The sequence below is a fragment of the Pan troglodytes genome, chromosome 11 (assembly GCF_028858775.2).
Source record: "Pan troglodytes isolate AG18354 chromosome 11, NHGRI_mPanTro3-v2.0_pri, whole genome shotgun sequence".
In the NCBI taxonomy this organism is placed as follows: domain Eukaryota; kingdom Metazoa; phylum Chordata; class Mammalia; order Primates; family Hominidae; genus Pan; species Pan troglodytes.
The window spans coordinates 38,409,490-38,434,409 of NC_072409.2; the positions used below are offsets into that span (position 1 = coordinate 38,409,490).

Consider the following 24,920-nt stretch of genomic DNA (forward strand, 5'->3'; position numbering starts at 1 on the left):
TGAATGGTAGAATGTTTGAGTGATTTGGAGGTGGTGGAAAATGTCAAGTTCCAGTGAATGTAGATAGCTGAGGTAAAGTAAGGATAAGCAGAGGAAGAGAAATCTTCACAGAGTGTGAGATAAAATAGTTTTGTCTTTAAAGATAAGTAGGAGTTTGTTTAGCACAGAAGAAGGTTAACAGAGTAGCAGATAGAAAAAAGGTGGGGAAACAGAACATATGGAGAAAGTGAGACAAAATTCATGGCTTATTGGGAAATAGAAGTAACCTCTAGCTTAGCCAGAGGTTACGGTACACCAGTAGAAGTTCCTGGAGAAACTGCAAATGTAGGGTAAAAACAAAGTCTGAAGGAACAGGTATGAAAGTTCAAGTAATTTGGACTTTATTTTGTAGCCCAAGTTGTCAATCATGATGTCATCAGACACTGGTGTGAATAAAGACTACAAATAATATATTTTTATTTTATTCTCTTTGGGATTTGCAACTTGTGAATATCTGTATTTGTGATAGAAAGATGGATCTTTGCTCTGCTTTAGCAGGAAGCTAAGGTTCTAGAAAATTCTTAGCTATTCTTTGTTCTCTTTATTCTCTCCTCTAGAACTCCTACGTTGGACCTCTCTATATATCACTTATATATGCAAATCACAGGGGGAACATTGAATCAATTTTAAATCATTAAAAATTAAATCATTTGTAAACTTTAATACTTTGGGTATATATTAAATGTTAAAAGATTATCCACTGTTTCATTCGAGATCTGTTAACATAAAGATGAATTCATTCCCTTAGTACCTTAGAATATCTATCTAGATTTAGTGTTAAATACATAGAAATTTCTCAAGTACTTTTCACCTAATCCTAACCCATATTTTTAAGTTTTAGGACTTAATTCCTTTCTTGTTCATGTGTTGGAAGAAAATATAAATAATAACATATTTCCATTAAAATGTATGAGTACATTGCAAATTAAAACTAATGTTAACAAACTTCCTCAGGACAAACAGTTGCTTTTAAAGTTTCTGTACTTAAGGGGACTGCTTACCTACGATGAGCCTCTGTAGAGCACCCTTATCTCCATTAACGGCAGCAGCATGGACTTGTGATGCTAATGATGAACCAGCAAACAGCAGGTTCTCTGACTTGTTCATAGTCTTCTTAGCAACCAGAGCAACCTGAAACAATGATTCAGACAATGAGCGCATGCAGCAAACATTTCTGAAACCTGTCTCATCAGTTCCAAGTGGGTATTTTATAAATATGGCTTACTAGAAATACTTGACTAGGATTAGAAAAATCTATAGTCCTGGCTGGGTGCAGTGGTACATATCTGTAATACTAGCAGTTTGGAAGGCCAACGCAGGAGGATTGCTTGAGGCCAGAAGTTTGAGAGCAGCCTGGGCAAGATAGTGAGGCTGTCTATCTTAGTGAGACCTGTCTCAAAAGAAAAAAAGCTACAGTCCTAGTCCTGGAATTGGCATTAGGTGGCAAATTAGGTGACCTTTGTACAAGTTGCTCATCTGCTCATCTGTAAAATGAGAGGGTAGGTGCTTCTAGGACTCTTCTTAGGGACTATCTGAGGAAAAAACAAAGACAATATTTAACATTAGGCACAGGGCTCAGGGTTACAGTGACACAAGCAATATGATGCCACATAATCTATGTTAATACAAGTAATATGATGCCACATAATATTAAACATTAGAATTGATATTGCTAATAAAAGTGAGCCCGATCCACAAAAAGAGTATAACATAAACTCAATTGTGAAGTCAGAATTAGCTGGATTTAAGCACTAAATAAACTTAAAAAAATTAATTAGGGCTGGGCATGGTGACTCATGCCTGTAATCCCAGCACTTTGTGAGGCCAAGACAGGAGAATTTCTTGAGCCCAGGAGTTTGAGACCAGCCTGGGCAATATAGTGAGAGCTCATTTCTACAAATCCCATCCCCTCCCCTCCCTTCCCCTCGTCTCCCCTCCCCTCCCCTCGCCTCTCCTTTCCTCCCCTCCTCTCCCCCTGCTTTCCTCCCTTCTTGTCTTTTCGAGACAGGGTCTTGCTCTGTCACCCAGGCTAGAGTGCAGTGGTGCGATGTCAGCTCATTGCAGCCTCTGCCTCCAGGGCTCAAGCAAGTCTCCTGCCTCAGCCTCCTCAGTAGCTGGGATTATAGGCACCTGCCACCACGCCCGGCTAAGTTTTGTATTTTTTAGTAGCGATGGGGTTTCACCATGTTGGCCAGGCTGGTCTCAAACTCCTGATCTCAAGTGATCTGCCCACCTTGGCATCCCAAAGTGCTGGGATTACAGGCATAAGCCACCATGCCCTGCCTACCAAAAGTTTTTAAAAATTAGCTGAGCATGGTGGCATGCACTGTAATCCTAGCTACTCGGGAGGCTGAGGTGGGAGTTTCACTTGAACCTGAGAAACAGAGTTTGCAGTGAGCTGAGATCACACCATTGCACGCCAGACTGGGCAACAGGTTGAGACCCTGACTCAGAAAAAAATAAAAAAATTAGTTAAGGCCGGGTGTGATGGCTCACGCCTGTAATCCCAGCACTTTGGGAGGGCAAGGCGGGCAGATCACCTGAGGTCAGGAGTTCGAGACCAGCGTGGCCAACATGGCGAAACTGTGTCTCTACTAAAAATACAAAAATTAGCTGGGCGTGGTGGTGCGTGGCCATAATCCCAACTATTCAGGAGGCTGAGGCAGGAGAATTGCTTGAACCTGGGAGGTGGAGGTTGCAGTGAGCTGAGATCGCACCACTGCACTCCAGCCTGGGCAACAGAGCAAGACTCCATCTGAAAAAAAAAAATTAGTTAAAAAACTATTTTTAAAGAGACGGGATCTTGCTACGTTACCTAGGCTGGAGGGCAGTGGCTATTCATAGGCGCAATCCCACTACGATCAGCATAGGAGTTTTGACCTGGACCAGTTCATTCCTTCTTAGGCAGCCTGGTGGTCTTCCACTCCTGGGAGATCACCATATTGATGCCAAACTTAAAGTGGACACCCGAATGGCATAGCACACTACAGCCTGAAACTCCTGAGTTAAGCGATCCTCCCTCCTCAGCCACCTGAATAGCTGGGACTTCAGGCATGTGCCATCACACCTGGCTAAATACTAAATTAAAAGGTATCTAGTTCTTGCCCTCATTCCCACAAAAAGTGAAATTTTTATTTGTTCTCTCCTCGGTCCACCAGGAAAATATACCTAGATAGAGGTCTTAACCATAAGATCTTACTTGGAACATCGTATCACTAAAACGAACCATATTTCAATAAGGACAATTTTGTTCTGACCGGTAGTCTCATGGAGCTTGTAAGAACCTTTTAAAAACATATGACAGGAGTTTGAGAGACCAGCCTGACCAATATGGTGAAACCCTGTCCCTACTAAAAACACAAAAATTAGCTGGGCTGTGGTGGCACACACCTGTAATCCTAGCTACTCAGGAGGCTGAGGTGGGAGAATTGCTTGAATTTGGGAGGTGGATGGAGGTTGCAGTGAGCCAAGATCATGCCACTGCACTCCAGCCTGGGCAACAGAGGGAGACCCTGTCTCAAAAAAAAAATAAAATAAAAAATAAGTATCAGCCGCATAGGAAGATAGTGAGATCCCTATCACAAGAGTGTTTAAGAAAGCAGAGGCTGGAGAAATGCAGCAAGAATTCAAACACCTGATGGGAAGGAAAGATGAATAGTTGCATCAGTGATCTTAAACATCCTTCCTAAACCCTTAAGCTGCTTTATCAAAGTTCCAAGGCTGAATGCCTACAAGGACCAGAGAGGTAACAACTGTTAGAAACGTAGGGAGTCACAGAATCACGGTAAACTCAAGCATATGTACTTATCTAAAGGGAGCAGCTGTTAATCAGCTCCAGTTAATTGCTGCCATGAGGGTAGGCAAGTCCTTTTCTGATTTCACCAAAAAGCAGGTCACGCCAATCGCTGTTACTCCTGGGGATCTGAGAGTTTTCTAAGATAAATTTATAACGGATGAGCTGGTATTTGTCTTGTCATCGACAAGGATTATTGGTTCAAATTCTGCCCTTGAGAGAACATATTAATACTTTCTTAATTATGGTAAAGCACAGCTCCTTACGTCTTTATTTTGCTGACAATTTGAGTTAAGGACTGGCAGAAAATATGGAGGAAGAGGGTGTTGTGAGACACTTCAGTCATGTCTGAGTCTAACAGTCATGTCAGAAGAACTACTGTCATATCCAGGATTATATTAAGGTTATTTGAGAGAAGCTACAAAATAGAGGTGGAGGTGAAAACATGGGAGGGGAGTAACTGCACTTGGGTTCTAGGCCCAGTTGTATTTATAATCAGCAGTGTGTCCTCAGGCTACGTCAGCTTTCTAGGTTTCTGTAAAATGCAAAAAATAATAAGGGTAGACCATGTTCACATTCGTTCATTCAACAAGCTGAGTGACAACTATGTGCTAGGCACTGTTCTAAACTCTAAGACCTGTCATTTTTCATTCTAAGTGATCAGAGTTTTAGGCACATCAGAACCACAAAAAAAGTTCTTTATACCCTTTGAAAAATACACTAAAAATGTGATCTCTGTTTTATATATATGTGTGTGTGTGTATATATTATACATATATAATATATATTATATATACACATATATTATATATTATATATAATATATATATTATATGTATATATAATATATATATTATATACACTATATAATATATAATATATATTATATACACTATATAATATATAATATATATTATATACACTATATAATATATAATATATATTATATACACATATATAATATATATTATATATATTATATATACATATAATATATATAATATATATTATATATATATACTTTTTACTTCATAATTGTTAGCACTTAGCACAGTAACAGGTATATAGCCAGTACTCAGTAGATGTTTGTTGGATGAAAGGTCACAGGCTGAGTGCTAAGTCCAAAAAGTGAGCAGGATCAAAGTTTAATTTCTTGAATAATGAATTCATACTTACAAGTCTCTGCTCTTTTAAAATTTCCCATTTCAACTATCTTTGGGCTCTGTCAGGGGCGTGGACAAGAGATAGGAGCACTAGTCTAGGAGTTAGGCAGCCTTGGTAAGAGTATTGGCTCTGCCACTGTCTAATTTTGTCACCCTGAGAAAGCCATTATGCAGGGCTCTTTTTTTTCCTTAAGAAAAAATGTATTTTTTGCCCCTTTAAGAAAATAAATCATTTTTTATAGAAAAAAGTCAAAACCACTTTGATAAAGTGCTATAAAATGCAAAGGTGCCTAATTATACAACAAGCCCGTGTAATACAACAAGCCCGTGTAATAAATGCTCTAATAATTATAACCGTACAAAACTAGAGGTACTGCAGTCACACTCATAGGAAGAGTAATTCTGATTAGGACTAAAGGGTTGGTTGTTCGGGAAGTTCTCAGAGATGGTGACATTTAAGATAGCATTCCAGAGAGAGAACGGGTAAGGCCATTCCAGGCAGCAGGAAAGCTGAAGCAAAGGCGGGAGCAGGGGGAACCACAAAAGCACAGTGTGCCTCCTGGGTACTAAGCAGAGATCGCGTGGGCTCCTGGACCTCGCTGAGTGTTTGCAGAAGAAGCCGCAGAGCTACCTGGGGCCAAGTTAGGATCCTCGACTGCTTTGCTAGGGAATTTCGTAATTATACTGGAGGAGCGATCCACGCCTTAGCAGCAATCACTCACACAGTTTTCCAGTTTACGACGTGCTATCCCATCCCGTACCACATCTACTCCTTACAGGAGCCCTCAGAGACAATCAGGGATAAGTCATTGACTCATTCAACTGAGGCCCCGAGTGGTGGCTCTGACTTTATAATGCAGGAATTAGAGCAGAAAGAAGAGGCAGCGGGCGAGGAGGCCAATGATGGAGGCTCAGGCCACAGCCTAGGCCAGGAAGGCCGTGAGTCTGCAGCAGGGTCCAAGGCGGTGCGGACCGAATGATCCGAGCCTCCCCAGCCAGGCCCCCTCCTACTCACCCTCGCCTCCTCCAGGACTGACGTCCCGGGGGCGGCTCCAGGAGGCGCAACCCGGACCGGGCCGCCCCTCCTGCCGGGCCGGTACACTATACCCAGCCAGGTCAGACCCCACGGCGCTGAAGCTAGCCGAGCCCCTCAAAAGGCCGCCCGAGGCTTTCGGCCGCACAGCCTTCTGGGAATTGTAGTTCCCATCCTCTGAAGCACCGCGTACACCCGCCCTCCGCCCTTCTATCCCACAGGACCCCGCGCGTAGAGGACTCAGTGGACCGGGGCCGAGAGCCCAATGGGAAAGGAAGTTCTAGATGACGGACGACGTGCGGGGTGAGGCTAGTGCAGGACTACATTTCCCGAAGTGCACCGAGGTGGGCAGGACCCGGAAGTGAGGGTGTGAGAGGCCTCTCTGGAAGTTGTCCCGGGTGTTCGCCGCTGGAGCCCGGGTCGAGAGGACGAGGTGCCGCTGCCTGGAGAATCCTCCGCTGCCGTCGGCTCCCGGAGCCCAGCCCTTTCCTAACCCAACCCAACCTAGCCCAGTCCCAGCCGCCAGCGCCTGTCCCTGCCACGGACCCCAGCGTTACCATGCATCCTGCCGTCTTCCTATCCTTACCCGACCTCAGATGCTCCCTTCTGCTCCTGGTGAGTGAGGGAATGACAGACCCATCGACAGACGCACGAACGGCCTCCGGCCCTCGCCCAGGGGGAACACTGCTACTCCTGCCCCTGCTTTTCCGTTTTTTCCTCCAGTGTTTTGGAGTGTACCCTCCCCCGCTGCCTTCATTCTCGCCTGTCGGCTTCCAGGCGCGGAGTCCCCGAGGCCTGAGAAACCAGGGTCGGGGGAGAATGGGAGAATTAGCCCTGAGGGACTGATACGTAGTCACGGCGTAGGAGCTTCCCCTTCTCCCCGAAGTCCGGGGGTTTCAGTTTCGAGGGCCAGTGGACCTGGTGGTAGCTTGAATCGGAAAAGACCAAGCATAGACCTAGCGTTCCTTCCCACCCTCTCCATTTGGGAAGAGTGTGAGGTCGACAGGTGCTGGGGTTGTGTGAATCTCACTGTGTCAAGATCCCTGAAGCGGTGCCCGGGTTGGCAGATCCCTCTGTTGTGGCTTGATGCGATTGGTTGGGAACCCGGAACTGGAGACTGGTTTGGATTCCACTGGGAGAATAGAGTTTGAAGGGTGGAAGGTGTGGTTACCTGACAATCTCAGCTCAAGGCCTCCCTCAAATCTTATTGCAACGTATTTCCCCATGGAAGCAGATTTCTTCTTCATTGCGCCTTATTTGAATATGCATTCATTCCTAACTGCCTAACCTGCTCAGCATCATCCCATCTTAAAAGAATCTTTCCCTAGTCCCTCTTGCTCCAGAGTACGTCTTGAGTGTGCAGACTAATTGATCCAGGCTTCAGGTCAAATTGAGACAAAAGCGAAGGACTAAACACGTATGGCAAAATGGCTTATATTTAATTGGGCTGTTAATTATAATGTAATATTTGAAAGTACCTTAATTGTAGTAGATTTTTAGAAATTCAGATTTAAACATTAAGAACTACTTTCTTTACAATTTAAGAAACGATTTAGTGACGCATATGAAGTCACACAGCTAGTTACAGGCAGAGCTGGGATTAGAAACAAGTCTCTTGACTTCCAGTGCTTATTCCGCCATATCCCATTAAATGTTTAATATTTGTGTTTGAAATAGTTCTTTCTTTTCTTTTGTCACTTGGACCTTTTCGGAAAAAGCACTGTAAAAAACTAAATGGCATGTCAAAGTACTTTTGAGAACAAAAAGTTGTGTATAAACATTGTAATATTAAATGATAGAGTGTCTTATTGCCACTTCTTATAAGTATACAATAGTGAATGACTTCTGTATCGAGGAAAATATTCTGTATAGTGTTGTTTCTTGGTGATTTCATTATACACTGTGATACATTTTTCCTTCTAGAAGTGTTAGAATAATACCATTATTAGAGACCACTCTCTCCTTAAGAAGACTGGATACTAATCTTATCCACAAAATGGCTTGAGTTATGAATTGTGTGCACTTTTAGGAAATCAAAAAAAAAGGACAAAAATCTTAAGACATTGGAAAGAAAAGTTGAGACACTGAACAGGCAAACTATATCAGATGCACTTTCCTCAAATGGTATGGTTTGGTTGTAAAGCTAAGTTATGAAGAAGAAATAATTTATTTTGGAATAACTCATGTTTTTTATAGAAAAACCTAATCTTGTTAAATATGAGTTTTTTCCCAAATAGAATCTAGATTTAACTAAAATCTAAGCATTTTGTATAATTAACTTTCTAAGCAAATGTAAAGGCATAAAAATCTGGAAAATATGTTAGAGAATACCTGTAGATATGAAAAGGCTGAAAAATAAAGCCCCAGAAAAGGTTTAAACTAGAATTACAAGTCAAACTAGATTTAATTGGAATACAGTGTTTACCTAGTTTTAATACTCATATGCTAGTTAGCAAATATTTATAAAACATCTATCCTGTCTAATCGCAACTTTGAGTTGCTTACTTAACTGGTAATTCTCTCCTACCGATGGAACCTACTTACTCAGTATTCTCGCTGTCTAATAATTTGTCCTCTTTGTTCCCCGGTGTACTTTTTTCCTACTCCTCCAACTTTCTCTCTCAGACCTCAAGTTTATTCCTTCTTACATACAGATAAAGAAAAGCCAAGTTCCCATTTAGCTGAGGTCATCATTTTTTCCTTAAATGGCCTCCTCTAAAAAGCTGTATATTCTCTTACTATGATAATTTTCTTCAGGCACTTTGTACCTCAACCCTAAAGAACTAGACCTGTTCAAATTTAGTGGTGTTCATATAAGATAACAGTTGAAACATAATCCCAAACTTCTGGAGGCAAGTAGCTATCTTTTCCCTGATCTCAAAGCATTTTGGAATATATCACTCTGCCACAAAGCCTTTCTGGATGGGTAACTAAACACAAAAGCTCAATGTGATAACTTTTTTTCCTGAGCTTTTATATGTATATATATCTTTTATATATATATTTATTTGCGTCTATATAGATTTTTATTTACATATATTTAGATAGATTTAATTAGCCCTTTTCTGCTTATCTTCCTATCTAAGGTGGGTTTATTCAGGGTTTTCCGCTGGGAAAATGATCAGTAAGGGGGCTAGAAATCTTGCCTGTTTTTCCTGCATTGGTTGTGTACAAGTTTTGAAAAGGTGAGATAAGAGAAATAAGACTAAATTGGAAAGAAGTTGTCTCATGCACCCTAAGTAACCTCTTCTGTAGTTCAGATTTGTAGCACTGCAGTCCATTTGTTTTATTGAAGATGTGTTCTCATTAATCTCTTGATAAGTATGTTTATAGATCATAATTGTTACTAGTCGTAATTGTCCCGCACGTGAACACTTAAGGGTTTTGCCATTGTTGTTCTCGGTTTGTTCAATATGTATAGGTAGCCAAGAAAAGTTTGCTTAGTTTAGGTAGCTATGTAAATTTGAGAGCTAAGTAAACATTTATTTAATTGTTACAAGTACCTTAAAAATAAGCACAGTAGAATTCAGAGATGTCAGTTTTATCCTTTAATGTTAATAATATATGCAGATTCCAGTCTTCAGGAAGAGTACTTTTGGAGGCATGCAGTTTGATTAATACCTAGGTGAGGTTTTATTTATTTTGTTGATTTAACTTACCCTAGATCAATAGTTTACAAAGCCTGGCTGCTCATTAGAATCATCTGTGGCAGTTTTAATAAAATGATATCGGGGCCCAATACCAGGTCAGTTATATCTGTGAGCCCCAGAAATTAGTTTTAAAAAAAAATTTCCCAGGTGACATACTAAAGTATGTCCCTCTAAAAGGTAAGAATTAAACAAAACCACAATACCATTATCACATCTGGAAAAATTGACAGAAATTCCTTCATATCATCAAATATCTGGTCAGTGTTTGGGTTTTCCTGATTGTTTCCCTTTTTTAAAAAAAAAATAAACAGCATTGTTCAAAGCAAGGGCTATATAAAGTCCATCTATTCCAATTGGTTCATATGTCACTTATAAAACTTTTTAAATCCCTAGGTTCTCTCTCCATCTCATCATTTTTCTTATAATTTGTTTAGGAAACTGATCCTCTGTCCTGTAGCATTTGCCACATTCTGGATATTGCTGATTGCATCCTTGTGGGGTTTTATGTTTCTCTGTTCCTTGTGTTTCCTGTACATTTGTAATTCAATTTATGTGGTCCTAACCACCAGCTGCATATATATTGTTAGGTTCATTTGTTTCATTTATCTTTCAATTTTTAGTTTTTAAAAATTTACCTTTTATTTTATAATTATATAAAATCTCTTCCAAAACTAAATCTATAAAGCTAACTATATTTGGATAAGTCTAATTTGTTTGTCTCTTTTACTGTCTTATCTCCCTCTTAATAAAATAGCACTTTCTTTTTTTTTTTTTTTTCTTGAGGCAGAGTCTAGGTCTGTCACCCAGGCTAGAGTGCAGAGGAGTGATCACAGCTCACTGCAGCCTCAACCTCTGAGGCTGAAGCAATCCTTTCACCTCAGCCTCCTGAGTAGCTGGGACTCTGGGACTACAGGTGTGTGCTACCACACCTGGCTAATTTTTTTTAGTTTTTGTAGAGACAAGGGTCTCACTATATTACCCAGGCTGGTCTTGAACTCCTGGCTCAACTGATCTGCCTGCCTTCCAAAGTGTTAGGATTATAGGAATGAGCCACTGTGCCAGACCTAGGAAAATTTTTTTTTAATTTTTTTTTTTGAGTTGGAGTCTCACTGTGTTGCCCAGGCTGCAGTGCAGTGGCACCATCTTGACTCATTGCAACCTCTGTCTCCTGGGTTCAAGTGATTCTCCTGCCTCAGCCTCCCCATTAGCTGGGATTACAGGCGCTTGCCACTGTGCCTGGCTAATTTTTATATTTTTAGTAGAGATGGGGTTTCACCATGTTGGCCAGGCTGGTCTCAAACTCCTGACCTGAGGTGATCTGCCCGCCTTGGCCGTCCAAAGTGCTGGGATTACAGGCATGAGCCACCACGCCCGGCCTGGAATACTTTTTTAAAAACTTTTTCAATTTTATGTTCCTTTCTTCCTTTTTTTTTTTTAAAGGTACAAGCTATTTGTATTTATTTTGGCATATATTTGTTTCTCCCTCCACTTGGATTAAATTGTAGCTTATTAGTCACACTTTTCCCCCACCTTTTTTTTAACTTAAAATTTTATTCTAGAGATGCGGATAGAAATTTTGCCTATTTCTTTTTAACTGCTTATGCTTCACTGGATAGATACCAGTTCACTGTTGTTACCATTCTTTTGCTGTTACAGATAGCTCTGCAAACAATAGCTTGTGCTTATGTAATTTTGATAGTGTATCTTTGAGATAGATTTCTGTACTTGCAGTTGCTAGGGCAAAAGGTAAATGTATATGTAGCTTTGTAGGTATTGCTGTATATTTGAAATTACTCTCCGTATAGGGGTTGTGCCATTTTATGACCTCACCAACAATGTAATAGTTTCCCTGTAGCCTTGATTAAAAAGGTATAATGTCAAATTATTGGGTATTTGTCAGTCTGATGGGTGAGAAATGGTATCTCAATGTATTTTAATTTGCCTGTCTTTAATATGAGTGTGATCAAGCTTCTTAGGTGTAAAAGTCATTTCCATTTCTTTTTGTGTGAACTGTCTTCCTGTCTAGCCTGGTTTTCTGTAGAATTGTTGGTCTTCTATTTCTAGACTATATAGACACAGACACACACAGAGTTCTTTCCCCCCCCGCCCCCTCCCAGACAGGGTCTTGCTGTGTAGCCCAGGCTGGAGTGCAGTGGCCTGATCTTGGCTCACTGTAGCCTCAACCTCCCAGGTCACGTGATGCTCCCACCTTAGCCTCCCAAGTAGCTGGGACTACAGGCACAAGCCACCACACCCAGCTAATTTTTGTATTTTTAGTAGAGATAGGCTTTTGCCATGTTGCCCAGGCTAGTCTCGAACTCCTGGGCTCAAGCGATCCACCCGCTTTGGCCTCCCAAAGTTCTGGTATTATAGGCCTGAGCCACTGTGCCCAGCCCACACAGAGTTCTTAACCCTTTATATCCTTAGTTGATTCTGTGATGATGCTCACAGGGTTGAGAAGCACTGGAATATACAGCCATATGTGAATTCAGTCATATGTCTGATAGGTTAAAATTTGTAAAAACCCTTGGAGATGTTTAATTGCTTACAGTTATTGAAAACTTTTTCTAAACTGTATACTGTGATTTTTAATAGCATTATAGAAGCTCAACCTTTAAATGCACTGTAGCTTACTTCATTATTTGTTAAGACATTTTGGTTACTGGTTATTTCAAGTTTTTCACAGTTATAAAAAATGTACAAAAGGTATGCATACAATGATGTTCTCTGCAAATGTTCAGATACATTCTCAGGTTACTTTTCTAGAATTATATTTTTTGAGTTATATGGTGTGTCTTATATTTAGAATTTCTGATATGTTGTACTAAATTGCCCTACTGAAAATTTGTACCAATGTGTATTCCTAACAGTGTGTGACTATGCCCACTTCCTCACACTCTCATCAATAGTGGGTGTTTTTGTAATCTGTGCCAATTTACTAGACCAAAAATGGTATCACAATTTAAATTTACATTTCTTTGATTAAAACCAAAGTTGAATTTTTTTCATATTTATTGATAATTTTTTTGTGTGTGTGCATGTTTGTATTATGGGTTCTTGTTATGTGTCTTCTTTTCAGAAAATGGCTTACTCTTCTTCCAGTAATTCAGAATGAATGTACTCACAAGATAGAGTTTATGAACAGCGGAAGGTATTATTCTTTTGCCTCTTCATTAGTCTCCATTCAAAAGGCAGTGTAATGCAAAAGTAGATGTCATGGCATCTATGTAAGTTCCAACTCTTCCATTTACTTAACCATCATAACCTTGGTTAAATTACTTGTTTTTCTTGTCTATAACGTAAGCACATGGATTTGATGATTCAGTGATTCTTTGTGTAGTCTATCTTATTTTCAAGATAGACTACAAAAGGGTATTCCTTTAGCTCCTACTGATTATAGACTTATTATTTGATTGGGTAGTTCCTTTAAAAATCTGCTAGCTTGTCAGCATGTTGCACATGTGTATGGGGCATGCTTAGCATGCTTTTGTCACAGCTTATCTGGTATTGACTCTTGCTGTACTCTATTTCTTCTAACCAAGAAGATTAAAAACAGTTTGAGTTTTTGCAACATTTATTGATTTTTAGCCTAACTTTGATTCCATAGAGAGGAACTCATCTATGGCCCAGGCTGCAGAAACTTAATCTGTATCTTTGTTATTATTTTTCTTTTCTGCCTATCATTTGAAAGTCTGTTTGCAATCTACTATGGAGGAGAAAAAGATCATTGAGATGAATATCATGCCTTCAAGAAATTAGTAATTCAGATGAGGAGAGAAGATATATATATAAATAATTAGACTACCAAAAGGAAAGTAATGGATGCCAAAGGTGTTTGTAGAAGTGGGTTATAGATCCTGCTACTCAGAAGTGTGGTTGTGAGCCCAGGCATCAGCATCATATGAGACCTTTTAGATCACCTCACCTCAGACCTACTGAATCAGAACCTGCACTTTAAGAACTTATACCCAGATGATTCATATGCACATAAAAGTTCGAGAAATACTGCCATGGATGTTTGGAAGAAACAAATTATTTCTCAGTGGAGGAATCAGAGTAGTCTTGGAAAAAGATGAATTTGAATATTGCCTTGAATAGTTAAATGGATCAACTTATTTTCAGTCCTGAATGGAATGAAGAAAAAGGGCTGTGCCTCTCAATAACATAGTAAATCTTTTCTATCAATTGAATACTTGTTTTTTATTGTTTTATTTTTAAGAAATCTTGTTGTCTGGTTGGCTGACGTGGCCAAATGTCAGAATTGGCCCTAAAGAAGCTGGCAAACCCTTTGGCCAACTTCATTAAAACAGTTTGTTATCAACTTAGCAAAAAATAAAAATCATGATCTTTAGTGGATTCTAACTAGCCTTCAGATTAGTCCATTCAAGAGGGGAGAGGAATAAAATGCCACTTTGGAGAAGTCCCTTCTGTAATGCTGTGGGTCTTGGTTCTGTCCTTGCAAAGACTGAAATCGAATTCTAACTGCTTTGGGAATCCTTGGTGATATTGTGGTCACCACATTCATCTCTGCAATTCCTACAAACCTGAGATTTCATCATTATGTAGAACTTTGAGCATTATATTGGACTCTAATTTTAAGTCACCTGAATTTGTAGACACGAACATTGCTAATATAGTAGAGAAAAGCAACAAAAAAGCAGAAGAAACCCATCTCAGAAAAACATTGTAGTAGTATTTGAGCTAAAGAAAACCATAGGCTGAATAGTAGAATACCAGTACTTTTTCCATTTCTTCCTTATTATAGTCTAGTAGTGGGACCTTTGGTGAATGGATTTAAGAGATTTTAGAAAAAGGTTGGTAGGTCGTGTTTGACATCCTTCTGGGAAAAATAAATTTTTAAAAATAAAAAAGAGGTCATTAGGAATATAGATTATGAATGCATCTACAAAATAAAATGTTAGAGTTAAAATTTCTTGTCCTATAGACAGTACGCACTCATATTTACAAGCCTGCTCTTTAGCTGTTTTGTTGTATATATATATATTTTTTTGAAACAGAGTCTCACTCCATTGCCCAGGCTGGAATGCAATGGCGTGATCTCGGCTCACTGCAGCCTCCACCTCCTGGGTTCTAGTGATTCTCCTGCCTCAGCCTCCCAGGTAGCTGGGATTACAGGTGCCTGCCACCATGCCCGGCTAATTTTTGTGTTTTTAGTAGAGACGGGGTTTCACCATGTTGGCCAGACTGGTCTCAAACTCCTGACCTCAGGTGATCCACCTACCTCAGCCTCCCAAAGTGTTAGGATTACAGCTGTGAGCCACTGTGCCAGGCCTGTTTTGTTGTATTTGAAGTTTTAAATAATGTAGGGGGAAATGCCAGCTTTTAAAAATTACCAACACATCATTGAAGTCTATCTCTTTGCTTATAGAACAGCTGCAAGTGTAAGATAATGTATTGTCATTTGGCGTTACCTTGAGAGAAGAAACCTGCACATCTTCAGTTCCTTTGACTTATTACTGGAGTTCTGGCCCAAGTACAGTAAAATGTCAGCTAGCCAGTGATAAGCTTACACTTCTGTAATGATTTTACCTCTGAAAGGGCTGAGAATAAAGAATAGCTACTTTTTTTTTCTTTTTTTGCTAGTCAAAATAATTTCTTAGAAAACAGCTACTCAAATGGACTCATTCCTCAAACTTTCTAAATAGCAGGAATTTTTACTGTAGGAGTGGATATTATTTCCTCACAGGAAGTCTTGTAGTGTGCTAACAACAAAAGTATTACGATGTTGTAAAATACTTAGTTCTTTGTTAGTTTAACCTTTGAATGAAATGAACAGTTTCAGAGACCCTAATTTTGCTTTAGAGTTACAGTAGTCCCCTCTTATCCACAGGAGGTAATGTTCCAAGATGCTCAGTGTCTGCCTGAAATTGTGGATTATACCGAACCCTATATATACTATGTTTTTTCTTATACATATATACCTATGATAAAGTTTCCTTTATAAATTAGGCACAGTAAGAGATCAACAATAGTAACTAATAATAAAATATACTGTTCACAGTTTCTTTATAGAAGATTTATTCTTAATCTAGATCTTAGCCACCTCAGCATGTGATTTATTTTCTTTCCATTTAAAGTCAAGAGCTTTCATCTTTTCACTTAAGGAAGCGCTTTATGGCTTCTCTTTGGCATATCTTTTTTTTTTTTTTTTTTGAGGTGGAGTCTCACTCTGTCACCCAGGCTGGAGTGCGGTGGCGTGATATTGGTTCACTGCAACCTCTGCCTCCTGGGTTCAAGCGATTCTTCTAACTCAGCCTCCTGAGTAGCTGGGATTACAGGCACTCACCACTACACCCAGCTAATTTTTGTATTTTTAGTAGATTTGGGGTTTTGCCATGCTGGGTTGGCTGGTCTCGAACTCCTGACCTAAGGTGATCCGCCTGCCTTGGCCCTCCAAAGTGCTGGGATTACAGGCATGAGCCACCACGCCTGGCCTCTCTTTGGCATATCTTAATTGCCAGCATCACTACTCTTGTGCTTTGGAGCCATTATTAAGTAAAGTATGGGTTTCTTGAACACAAGTATTGTGATTCCAATACCACTACAGTTGATAAGGGGCGGGTTATGTCTGCAGTGGGAATATGCTGGACAAAAGGATGATTCACATCCCACCTAATTTGAAGCAAGATGGTATGAGACTTCGTCACACTACTTAGAACTGCATGCAATTTAAAACTTATAAAGTGTTTATTTCTGGAATTTTCCATTTAATGTTTTCAGATCATGGTTGGATAAAGGGGACTAATATAAAGACTGTGCTACATTTTTAAAGCATGTATCTTATTTGTTTCAGAAATCATCCAGTTTGTTTATTTGTACCTGTACTCTGGTTTTAAGATATCTTCTGGAATATTCGAAGTATTTCTTTCCCTTAATGATTGCTTGAATGTATATAGACTAAAGAGAAAACTTTTAGAAGAATGTTTAGTTTAGGGATCAGGTATTTGGGCCCAAATCTTGGATCTGCTACTCACCACCCTTCTTTCTTCTTAACATCTCTATTTTACTATTAACTTCTGAGGAATAATACTGGTATTATGTCTGACTCCTAAGTGGTGGTGTTATTCCATGCTACTATTATGATTTTATGAAACAAAAAGTGGTGAAAGCTATCCCCTTTTCTCATTCTTAGATCTCAGTTTGTTGTACAATGCCTTATTATAGAGTAAATGCTTAATAACAATTTAAGTACTGTGGAAAAAGAAAAGGTAGGGCTTACGTGAGAAGGATCAGGATTGTATTAGGGGAGTTGTAGTTTGTAAGCATCACTGGACAGGTGAGCCTTGAAGCAAGTGAGGGAGTTAGTCATTTGGATTTCCTGGAAGAAGAGCCTTCCAGGCAGAGCCATTAGTCAGTGCAAAGCCCCTAATGTGGGAGTGTCCCAGGCATATTCAAGAAATAGCAAGGAGAGCAGCGTGATTGTCATATAGTGAATAAGATACAGCATATTAGAAGATGAAGTCATTTAGCTAAAACATATTTTGCAAAAGTGTACTTGCCCTTACTATGTATGTTGTTTACTGATAATTGTTTTTCTTTTTCTATTCTGTGCTTTATTTTATTTTTTTAAAATTGCTGATCTGACTCAGTAGGGAAGAACTTCCTAACTGGATGGCTGATATTATTGATCTCTTCAGCCTTGCCCCATTTGCCTCTGTTGGGAGTAGCCTTTGTTGTTTCGATTCTCTCTCTGTTACAGGAGGGGTCCCAACTTGCAGTGTGAAAAATACTGTTGTAGTAACTTAAAATGTTAAACCAAAAGATTTCCTGACGTGTTTTTTGATTCCCGAAAGTGATAACACTTTCATGGTACAGAAAAGCATAATGAAGAAAAAAATGCGTACACTAACCACTGATAACATTTTAGTGTATTTCCTTTCGGTTTTATTCTGTGCATATGCGTATGGATTTTTAATAGTAATGTGTATATTTTGAACAATATAAGATTGGGCTCTTTTTGTTTAATCCTGATGTAGGGTGGTAGACTTCTGGTTCATAGAAATATAGAAAGAAAAGATACCACATGCGTAGATGTATTCTACCACTTGGAAATAACTCCTAGCTTGACCATGTAACTTCAAAAAGTTATTTAACCTTTCTGAGTTTCCATTTTCTCACATATCAGATAGCGATAAAGACCTCTCCTGCTTAGTTCTGGGGCAGCTAATGAGACTGAATGTGTCTGTAGTGCATTATAAGAAACTAAACTCTCCTGGTTTTTGCCACATAATAGGTGTTCAATAAATGTTAAGATGAGGGACTGAGTGAATGAATGAATGACTAAATAGATACCCTTTTTTTGAAACTTTCAAGTTGTCTGTCCAATGGTATTAAAATTGTGTGCACTGATGTAATGAGTTCACTTGACCAGCTTCCGGCCCCTGTGGTCTGTGGTCTTCTTATCCTAATAATTACATTGTCATTATGCCAACAAAAACAGCTTAAAAATGTGACTGTTAAGTGAATAAGTTATCAGCTTAGCTCTGTTTTATAACTGTATTTTAATTAGTGTTATACATAAATTTGTTATATTATTTTGAAAAAAGCTTATGGAGGGAGTTGTGTTTTGTCGTATAGTCCATTGGTTTTAGAATTAAAGGAGATTAGGGTTTGAATTCTGTTCTGCCATTAATTTGGACACGTCACTTAGCTTATTTGAATCTTATTCATTTAATAAATATTCTCCCTTTTACTGTATGCCAGAGACTGCAAAGTTTTTTTTTATTTATAAAATAGGGATAATGTAATTCCTACTTCACGTTCAGAGTTGCTATGATGATTTAAAGAGATAATATACATGTTTGTAAACTGTTGATAGAAGATACTGTTAGATTAAAATATTTGTGGATGCTTCAAACATGTGTTTGTTGTGTGGATTCTTTCCCCAGAAGGCTAGGTGTGCAATGTATTTCCCTTTCAGGGAGAGTTGATCAATTATGGAAGTAGTTCTATGGTCTGGATTTCTGGGGTAACTGAGAGTACTAGAAGGTAGAGTGACTTTGAAGCTGGAAAGACCTGCTTCATTCCTAGCTCCCTCTCTTTTTAGCTGTTGTGATAGTAGGCAAATTTCTTTATCTTTTTGAGTATCAGTTTTTCTAAAAGTGGGAATAATAATTCTGCAAGATTGTGAGATTGAGATATAATGTATGTAAAGGACATTGTATGATGTCTGGCATGTAGGAGATACTTGTTTGTAAAGTAATAGTAGAGAAGGAAATGTTGTTAAGTGAATGGAGTCGTTGTGAAATGGAGAAAGCACCTTAGAAAAGGATAGTGCTTGTGCTGACCATCCTTCTGTGATTGTTATCTTTTGACTCTCTGAAATGAGTAAATGGGTGAGGCTTTTAATTTTAAAAGTCAAGTCTAGATATTAGTGGTTTCTTAAAGTATTTGTTAACTTGTCTCTTTCCTTTGGTAAGTTATGACATAGCCTTATCAAAATAGTGACAACTATAATTATGATTGATAGAAATAAAAATCTAACTTGATATGCATTTCAGCTTTTAATACAAAAGCAAATAAATTCCTGTAAGTGGTATAAATGAAAGTGAGGAAACATGCGTTATGCCCTGCTGTTTGAAAGGTATCATTTGCACTACATAGAAAAACATCGTTTCTATTACCTTGAACATTCAAAATCATTCAAAAAAGATTATCTCTGACTGTTGTAATTGACTAGGTATATGGAAAATGATGACAAATCTTTAGAAAAATATAATCTTTCTCTAGTTGAATTTAGTAAGGAAAGAGTAGATTATACTGCAGATTTCTCATTACTGAAAATATGAAAAAATAAAAATTCTGTTTAAGTGTGGAAGATTTTTTGTTTTGTTTTTGAGACAGAGTTTCGCTCTTGTTGCCCAGGCTAGAGTGCAATGGCATGATCTTGGCTCACTGCAACTTCTGCCTCCCAGGTTCAAGCAGTTCTCCTACCTCAGCCTCCCAAGTAGCTGAGATTACAGGCATGTGCCACCATGTCCAGCTAATTTTGTATTTTTAGTAGAGACGAGGTTTCACCATGTTGGCCAGGCTGGTCTCGAACTCCTGATCTCAGGTGATCCACCTGCCTCGGCCTCCCAAAGTGCTGGGATTACAGGCGTGAGCCACTGCACCCAGCCAGTGTGGAAGATTTCAAATTGGTAGTTATGCAGTTTCATTTGCTCCTGTAACCTTAACTTACGTACACCATAGTTATCATAGTTCTGTGGTCTGGAATATTGCTTCCATGGGGGTATAGTTTTTTTACACAAAAGCATATGTAGTATTTACTACTTTTAGTAAGTTTTGGCCCTTAAGCTAAATCTGTTTATAGACTTGATGAAATTGGGGATTTAACAAATCTATTTAAGTTTAGATACTGTAATGAAGGTATTTGGTGAGAACCTGTTGGCAGATAAGATTGATTATGATGGATATTTTAATTTGAGATAAAGAAAACTTCATTATATGGTCTTGCTTTTCTGATCTCATTAATAGTTACACATATACCTACCATTGGAAAGATGGAGAGTTGGTTAAAAGAGGAGGGTAAATTGTATTTTCCATTCTACAATGATAAGTAAAATTATAAAGACTTCCTTGATACACACTAGTTATTGTCTTGAATAAAAAAGTGTTTTAAAATATATAATAACCGAGCCCTCAGTAAATTTTAATAGCTTTTAATTCTGAGAAGTATCCAATATCCTGTAGCAAAATAATCAGAGAGTTCTGTTTTTCTTCTTCATTTGTACCATGAGGCAAGATAAACCACCTGGCTAGTATGACTGAAGTAGTTAATTGTGGTAAGGCTGTTGTGTTTGTTGCCTTAGCTTTTTGTGGTTGATGCCTTTCTTAGCTTACTTTATTTGGGGAATACCCCTTTCTACAGTAGTATCTAGTGTCTCTGGATTATCTTTAGCTCTTACTTCTAATGCAAAACGGATTGTGGTATTTAAGGAAATAAGCAGGGAGCTTTATCCATAGTTCCGTATGATACGATTTTCGGAGAGTCTGTCACTTATTTTTGAATATTACTTTGAAGTATTAGTTAATAAATATTCTGGAATATTGTAAAAATAGGATAAAAGATGTTTTCTTGGTATCTTTAAATGCACTTTTATTCAGGTTGTTTAAATGGTTTTTAGTTTAAAGAAGCAACAAGGGTGTCTTCAGGGCACAATTTCTTTTAAGAGAAATATGAACTCTTGTATTATTATCAGTTTATTAACCCATTGTCAGGTAATGAAGTAATTCATATCAGTCAGATATTTTAGGTAATTAAAACCAATACCATTAAAGCAAAACAAGTTTGGTTGGAAATCGTTTAAAAGTATACACAGTCATCCTCTTTATGTTTAGGTTCTGAAATGGTGTTTGTTAATGCCCTTGTGCATAAGTCCAGAGTGGCACATTGTACAAGGGATGGCTAATTTTATCTGTTGGTGACAGGCAGAGTCAATGTGGTTTTGCTTGATTTGCATCTGTGAAAACTTTTAAGTTTGTAGTTAGAAAGATTATAAATAGAAGAGCCTGTTGTCTGACATACTGGAGGCTATCATACATGATTTAACTTTTTAAGTGACTGTGATGTATTCCCTAGGTTGGAGTAGCTTCCTGATTACAAATTATAATATCCTTTGGTAAGTCTTCTGTAAGACTCTGAGAGCATTTCCTACTGTTAACTACCTCATTCTTCCCTGTTAGGCTATTTTCTCTGGTTCTTTTATGCTCCAGTAGTTCCATCTGTCTGTCCGTCTGTCTTTCCCTCTGTATCTGACTGTTTTCTCTTGCTTTTTCACGGGGTGGAAAAGGGAAAAATATCTACATTTAAGGGACAGAAGACCGTAAGGAGATAAATGTGGATACTCTCTAATGTACTATCTTAGAGCTTTTCTCCCGTCCTATTGCATCTTGATATCCAATCATTTTAATTCATATCCACTATTCAATTTCACTTTTGCATCTCTATAGATCGGAGTAGCTAGGAGCCTGTTAGTGCTTTTATTAGTGCCTTGGGCAGTTTTACTTTCTTGATGCATTAGTCCTGGGTGTAAAAGGTAGTCAAACACGATTTCCAAATTTCCCATGCTAATTGGTAGAAGGTGTCTCATCTTCTGACAGCTATTTTCCCATTGACTGGAGCAAGGCATGTACTAGTGAAATTGAAGTAGATCTGTGACTGCACAGAAATTCTTTTCTCTCAAATAGTCTTCCCTTTCAGTTCTCAGTCACCTAGGTTTGAAGTCTTACACTTTTTGACTCATTGTACTTTCAACCCTTCTCATGGCTTTTTATTTTTTGCTGTAGCTGTTATCAACCCCCCTATCTGGCTTTCAGTGGTCTATTTTATATACACCTTGCTTTTTTCCTTTAATAATGTATTTTGGAGGTCTTTCCATTAGTACATAGAGAATGTCCTTATTTTTATTTTCATAGTGGCATAGAATTCCATTGTATTGATGCATTGTAATTTATCCACTATCTAGTTGATGAATATTCAGGTTGTTTCCAATCTTTTGCTATTACAAATAATATTACAGTGAATAGCATTATATGTTCATCATCTTTGTTCACCTTTTTTTTAATTGGGATGTTGTCTTTTCCTTACCCATTTCCAGAGCTTTTTATAATTTAGGGAAATTCTTTTTATGTTTTCTCAGTTTCTTTTCTCTTTCTTTTGTTTATTCATTCTTTCTATTATTTGTTATATGGTTTTTTTGTGTAATAAGTGTGCTTGTGTTTGTGGTTTCATCAATCTTTTATGGCTTTGGGTTATGATTCATAATTAGAAATTCCTTCTCCATTCCAAGATTTGAAAGTAATTCTCATGTATTTTCTTTGGCTACTTTTGTGGTTTCATTGGAAATATGTAAATCTTTATATTTATTTGAAATATATTCTCATGAGGATTTAGAGCATGCTTTTTAATATACAGTTAACCCCTTGAACAATATAGGTTTGAACTGCATGGATCTACTTATACGTGGATTTTTTTTTTTTTTTTTTCCTACAGTAGGCCCTCCATATCTGGCAAGTTTCATGTCCACAGCCAAATGCAGATCTAAAATACTGTATTCATAGAATGCGAAGCCTGAGGATGTGGAGGACCAATTTTTTGTACCTATGGGTTCCACAGGGCTAATTGTGGGTCCTGAGCATGCATGGATTTTGGTGGAGTGTCCTGGTACCAATCTCCTGTAGGTACCCAGGGACGACTGTATATGTTTTTTCAGGTGGCTGCCTGTTGTTCCAAACCAGTTTATTGAAGTGCCTGTCTTTTCTCTCTGACTTGAGGTGTATAGCATGTCTTTATTTGGGGTTATTAGTGGACTTTATCTTCAATTCCTTTTTTCTGCATATATATATATATATATATTATTTTTTATATTTCACTCTAAGTTCTGGGATACATGTGCTGAATGTGCAGGTTTGTTACATAGGTATACATGTGCCATGGTGGTTTTCTGCTTATATTTTAGAATGGGCTTTTTTGGTTTAAAAAAACATTTTGGTATTTTATTCATTACATTGCATGTATATTTTAACTGAGGGAGGCTTGACTGCTCTATGATGTTTCCTGTTCATGAAGGTGGTGTATATTTCTACAAGCTCAAGTGTCCTTTTATGTCCTTTGGGATAATTTAAAAGTTTTTTTGCTTTTTTACATTTTTTTGTTTATTCCTAGATATTTGGTTCCTTTTTTGTTGCATTACAAATAGGCTTTTTTCCTCTTCTATTATATACTCTAGTTGTTTTGTGTGTGTGTATGTTATTAATTTTGTATATTAATCTTATACTCTGATACACAGTCTCTAACTGTGGTGTTATTTTAGTTAATTTGTTTTTGGTTGTCATGTATGCAGTTATGTGATTTGCAGTGAGTGGCAATTTTATCTCCTCCTTTCTCATTTTTATACCTACAACGTTTTTCCTAATTGCTTTGTCTTGTACTTCCAAAAATGTTAAATGAATGTTAAATAATGGTGTTCTTAATGACATTCCTGTCTTGTTCTAAATTTAGTAATAATGCCTTTAGTATTTCCCCAATAGACGTGATTATGGCTTTGGGCTGAGACAGATGTATATTTTTTCTGTTAAGTGACTAGCATTTTAAATCAGGAATGCTGTTGGACTTTGTCAAATACCTTTTTAGCATCTATTGAGATGATTATATCAGATTTAACATTAATAAATCTCACTTAGGTCATTTTTATTAATATTTATGGGTTTTTTTACTTGATCTGTCATTGAAATGAGAGAAGTAAATTAAAATTTATGTTACAGATTCATTTCTCTTTCTACTTGTATCTCCCATAATTTCTGCTTTACAGATGTTGCCGCTGTAAAGCTATATGCTAAATAGCTATATGCTGCTATTTCGCATATAGATGTTTACAACTATTACACTGTCATTGTAAATTGTGCTGTTAGCTTTTGAAAGAGCCCTTTTCTTTTTGTCTTATTAAATGCTTTTTGGCCCCATTCCACTTTGTTTAGTAACTAAAGATGGGTATCCCCCAGCTTTTCCATTATTTGCATTTGCTAGTATTATTTTATTTATTTTTTAATTTCCAACCTGTTGGAATTACTATCTTTTATAGGTATATCTCTTGTTTTCAGAATAGAGTTGGGTTTTACTCTGTGACCTACTATGAAAACTTTTAATAGATCAGTTAAACCTTTTATAATTACTGATATAAATTCTTTTATAATTACTGATATAGATGTATTTAGTCTTGATTTTCATATTTTTTTTCAGTTTTTCTAAATATATTTTACTATGCAATCTAGGTTTTTTGTTTATTTTGAAAAGTAGTTCTTTTCATATATAGGAAGCTTTTTTTCTTATATTGGTAATCACTATAATTAAATCTTATATTCCTCAATGTGTGTCATTCTACATACTGGCAGGATATTCATCTTTATTAAGATGCTGTATTATGTTAGTTTCCTATACCCACGTTTGCAAGGCAGCTCATTGGAGGATCAACTCCATAGCTCTTTACAGTCTTGCCCCAACCTAACCTTCCATCTTTATCTTCCAATGAGGCACTACATGAACTTCCATAGCCAGGATTCACTACTCTCTTCATCCATAGAAACTACTCATTGATCCAACCCATGCAGTGCTCCCTGCCTTTTTTTGGCCCTGTCTGTAAATTTTCTCTGTAATGCTTTCTATTAGCCTTACAGTATATGCATCATACATATTATGTACTTTTTATACTAGATCATTAAAA

The 24,920-nt window shown here is 37.8% G+C and overlaps 2 protein-coding genes across 23 annotated transcripts in view; one reads left to right on the plus strand and one right to left on the minus strand.

The window, feature by feature from the left end:
- The window catches only part of INVS (inversin), a 201,488-nt gene extending 195,297 nt beyond the window's left edge, over positions 1-6,191 (minus strand). For 9 of the 22 annotated variants that reach the window (XM_063788440.1, XM_063788443.1, XM_063788442.1 and 6 more), the window contains exons 1-2: positions 6,011-6,146; positions 1,041-1,170 (exon numbers count right to left, since the gene is read on the minus strand). Coding sequence is in view for 10 of the 22 variants with exons in the window: in XM_063788446.1 (XP_063644516.1) it covers positions 1,041-1,146 (106 nt within the window). In the remaining 12 variants the exon portion in view is untranslated. Of the gene's footprint in view, positions 1-1,040; positions 1,171-1,496; positions 1,578-2,854; positions 3,556-6,010 lie in introns of those variants that run through there. The other 13 variants (XR_001720931.4, XM_054658909.2, XM_063788447.1 and 10 more) reach the window with 10 other exon arrangements.
- A 36-nt stretch (positions 6,192-6,227) lies between these two features.
- The window catches only part of ERP44 (endoplasmic reticulum protein 44), a 117,983-nt gene continuing 99,290 nt past the window's right edge, over positions 6,228-24,920 (plus strand). Inside the window, exon 1 of the mRNA XM_003312200.4 lies at positions 6,228-6,643. Within this exon, the coding sequence (XP_003312248.1) occupies positions 6,587-6,643 (57 nt within the window). The 5' untranslated portion in view covers positions 6,228-6,586. The remainder of the gene's footprint in view (positions 6,644-24,920) is intronic.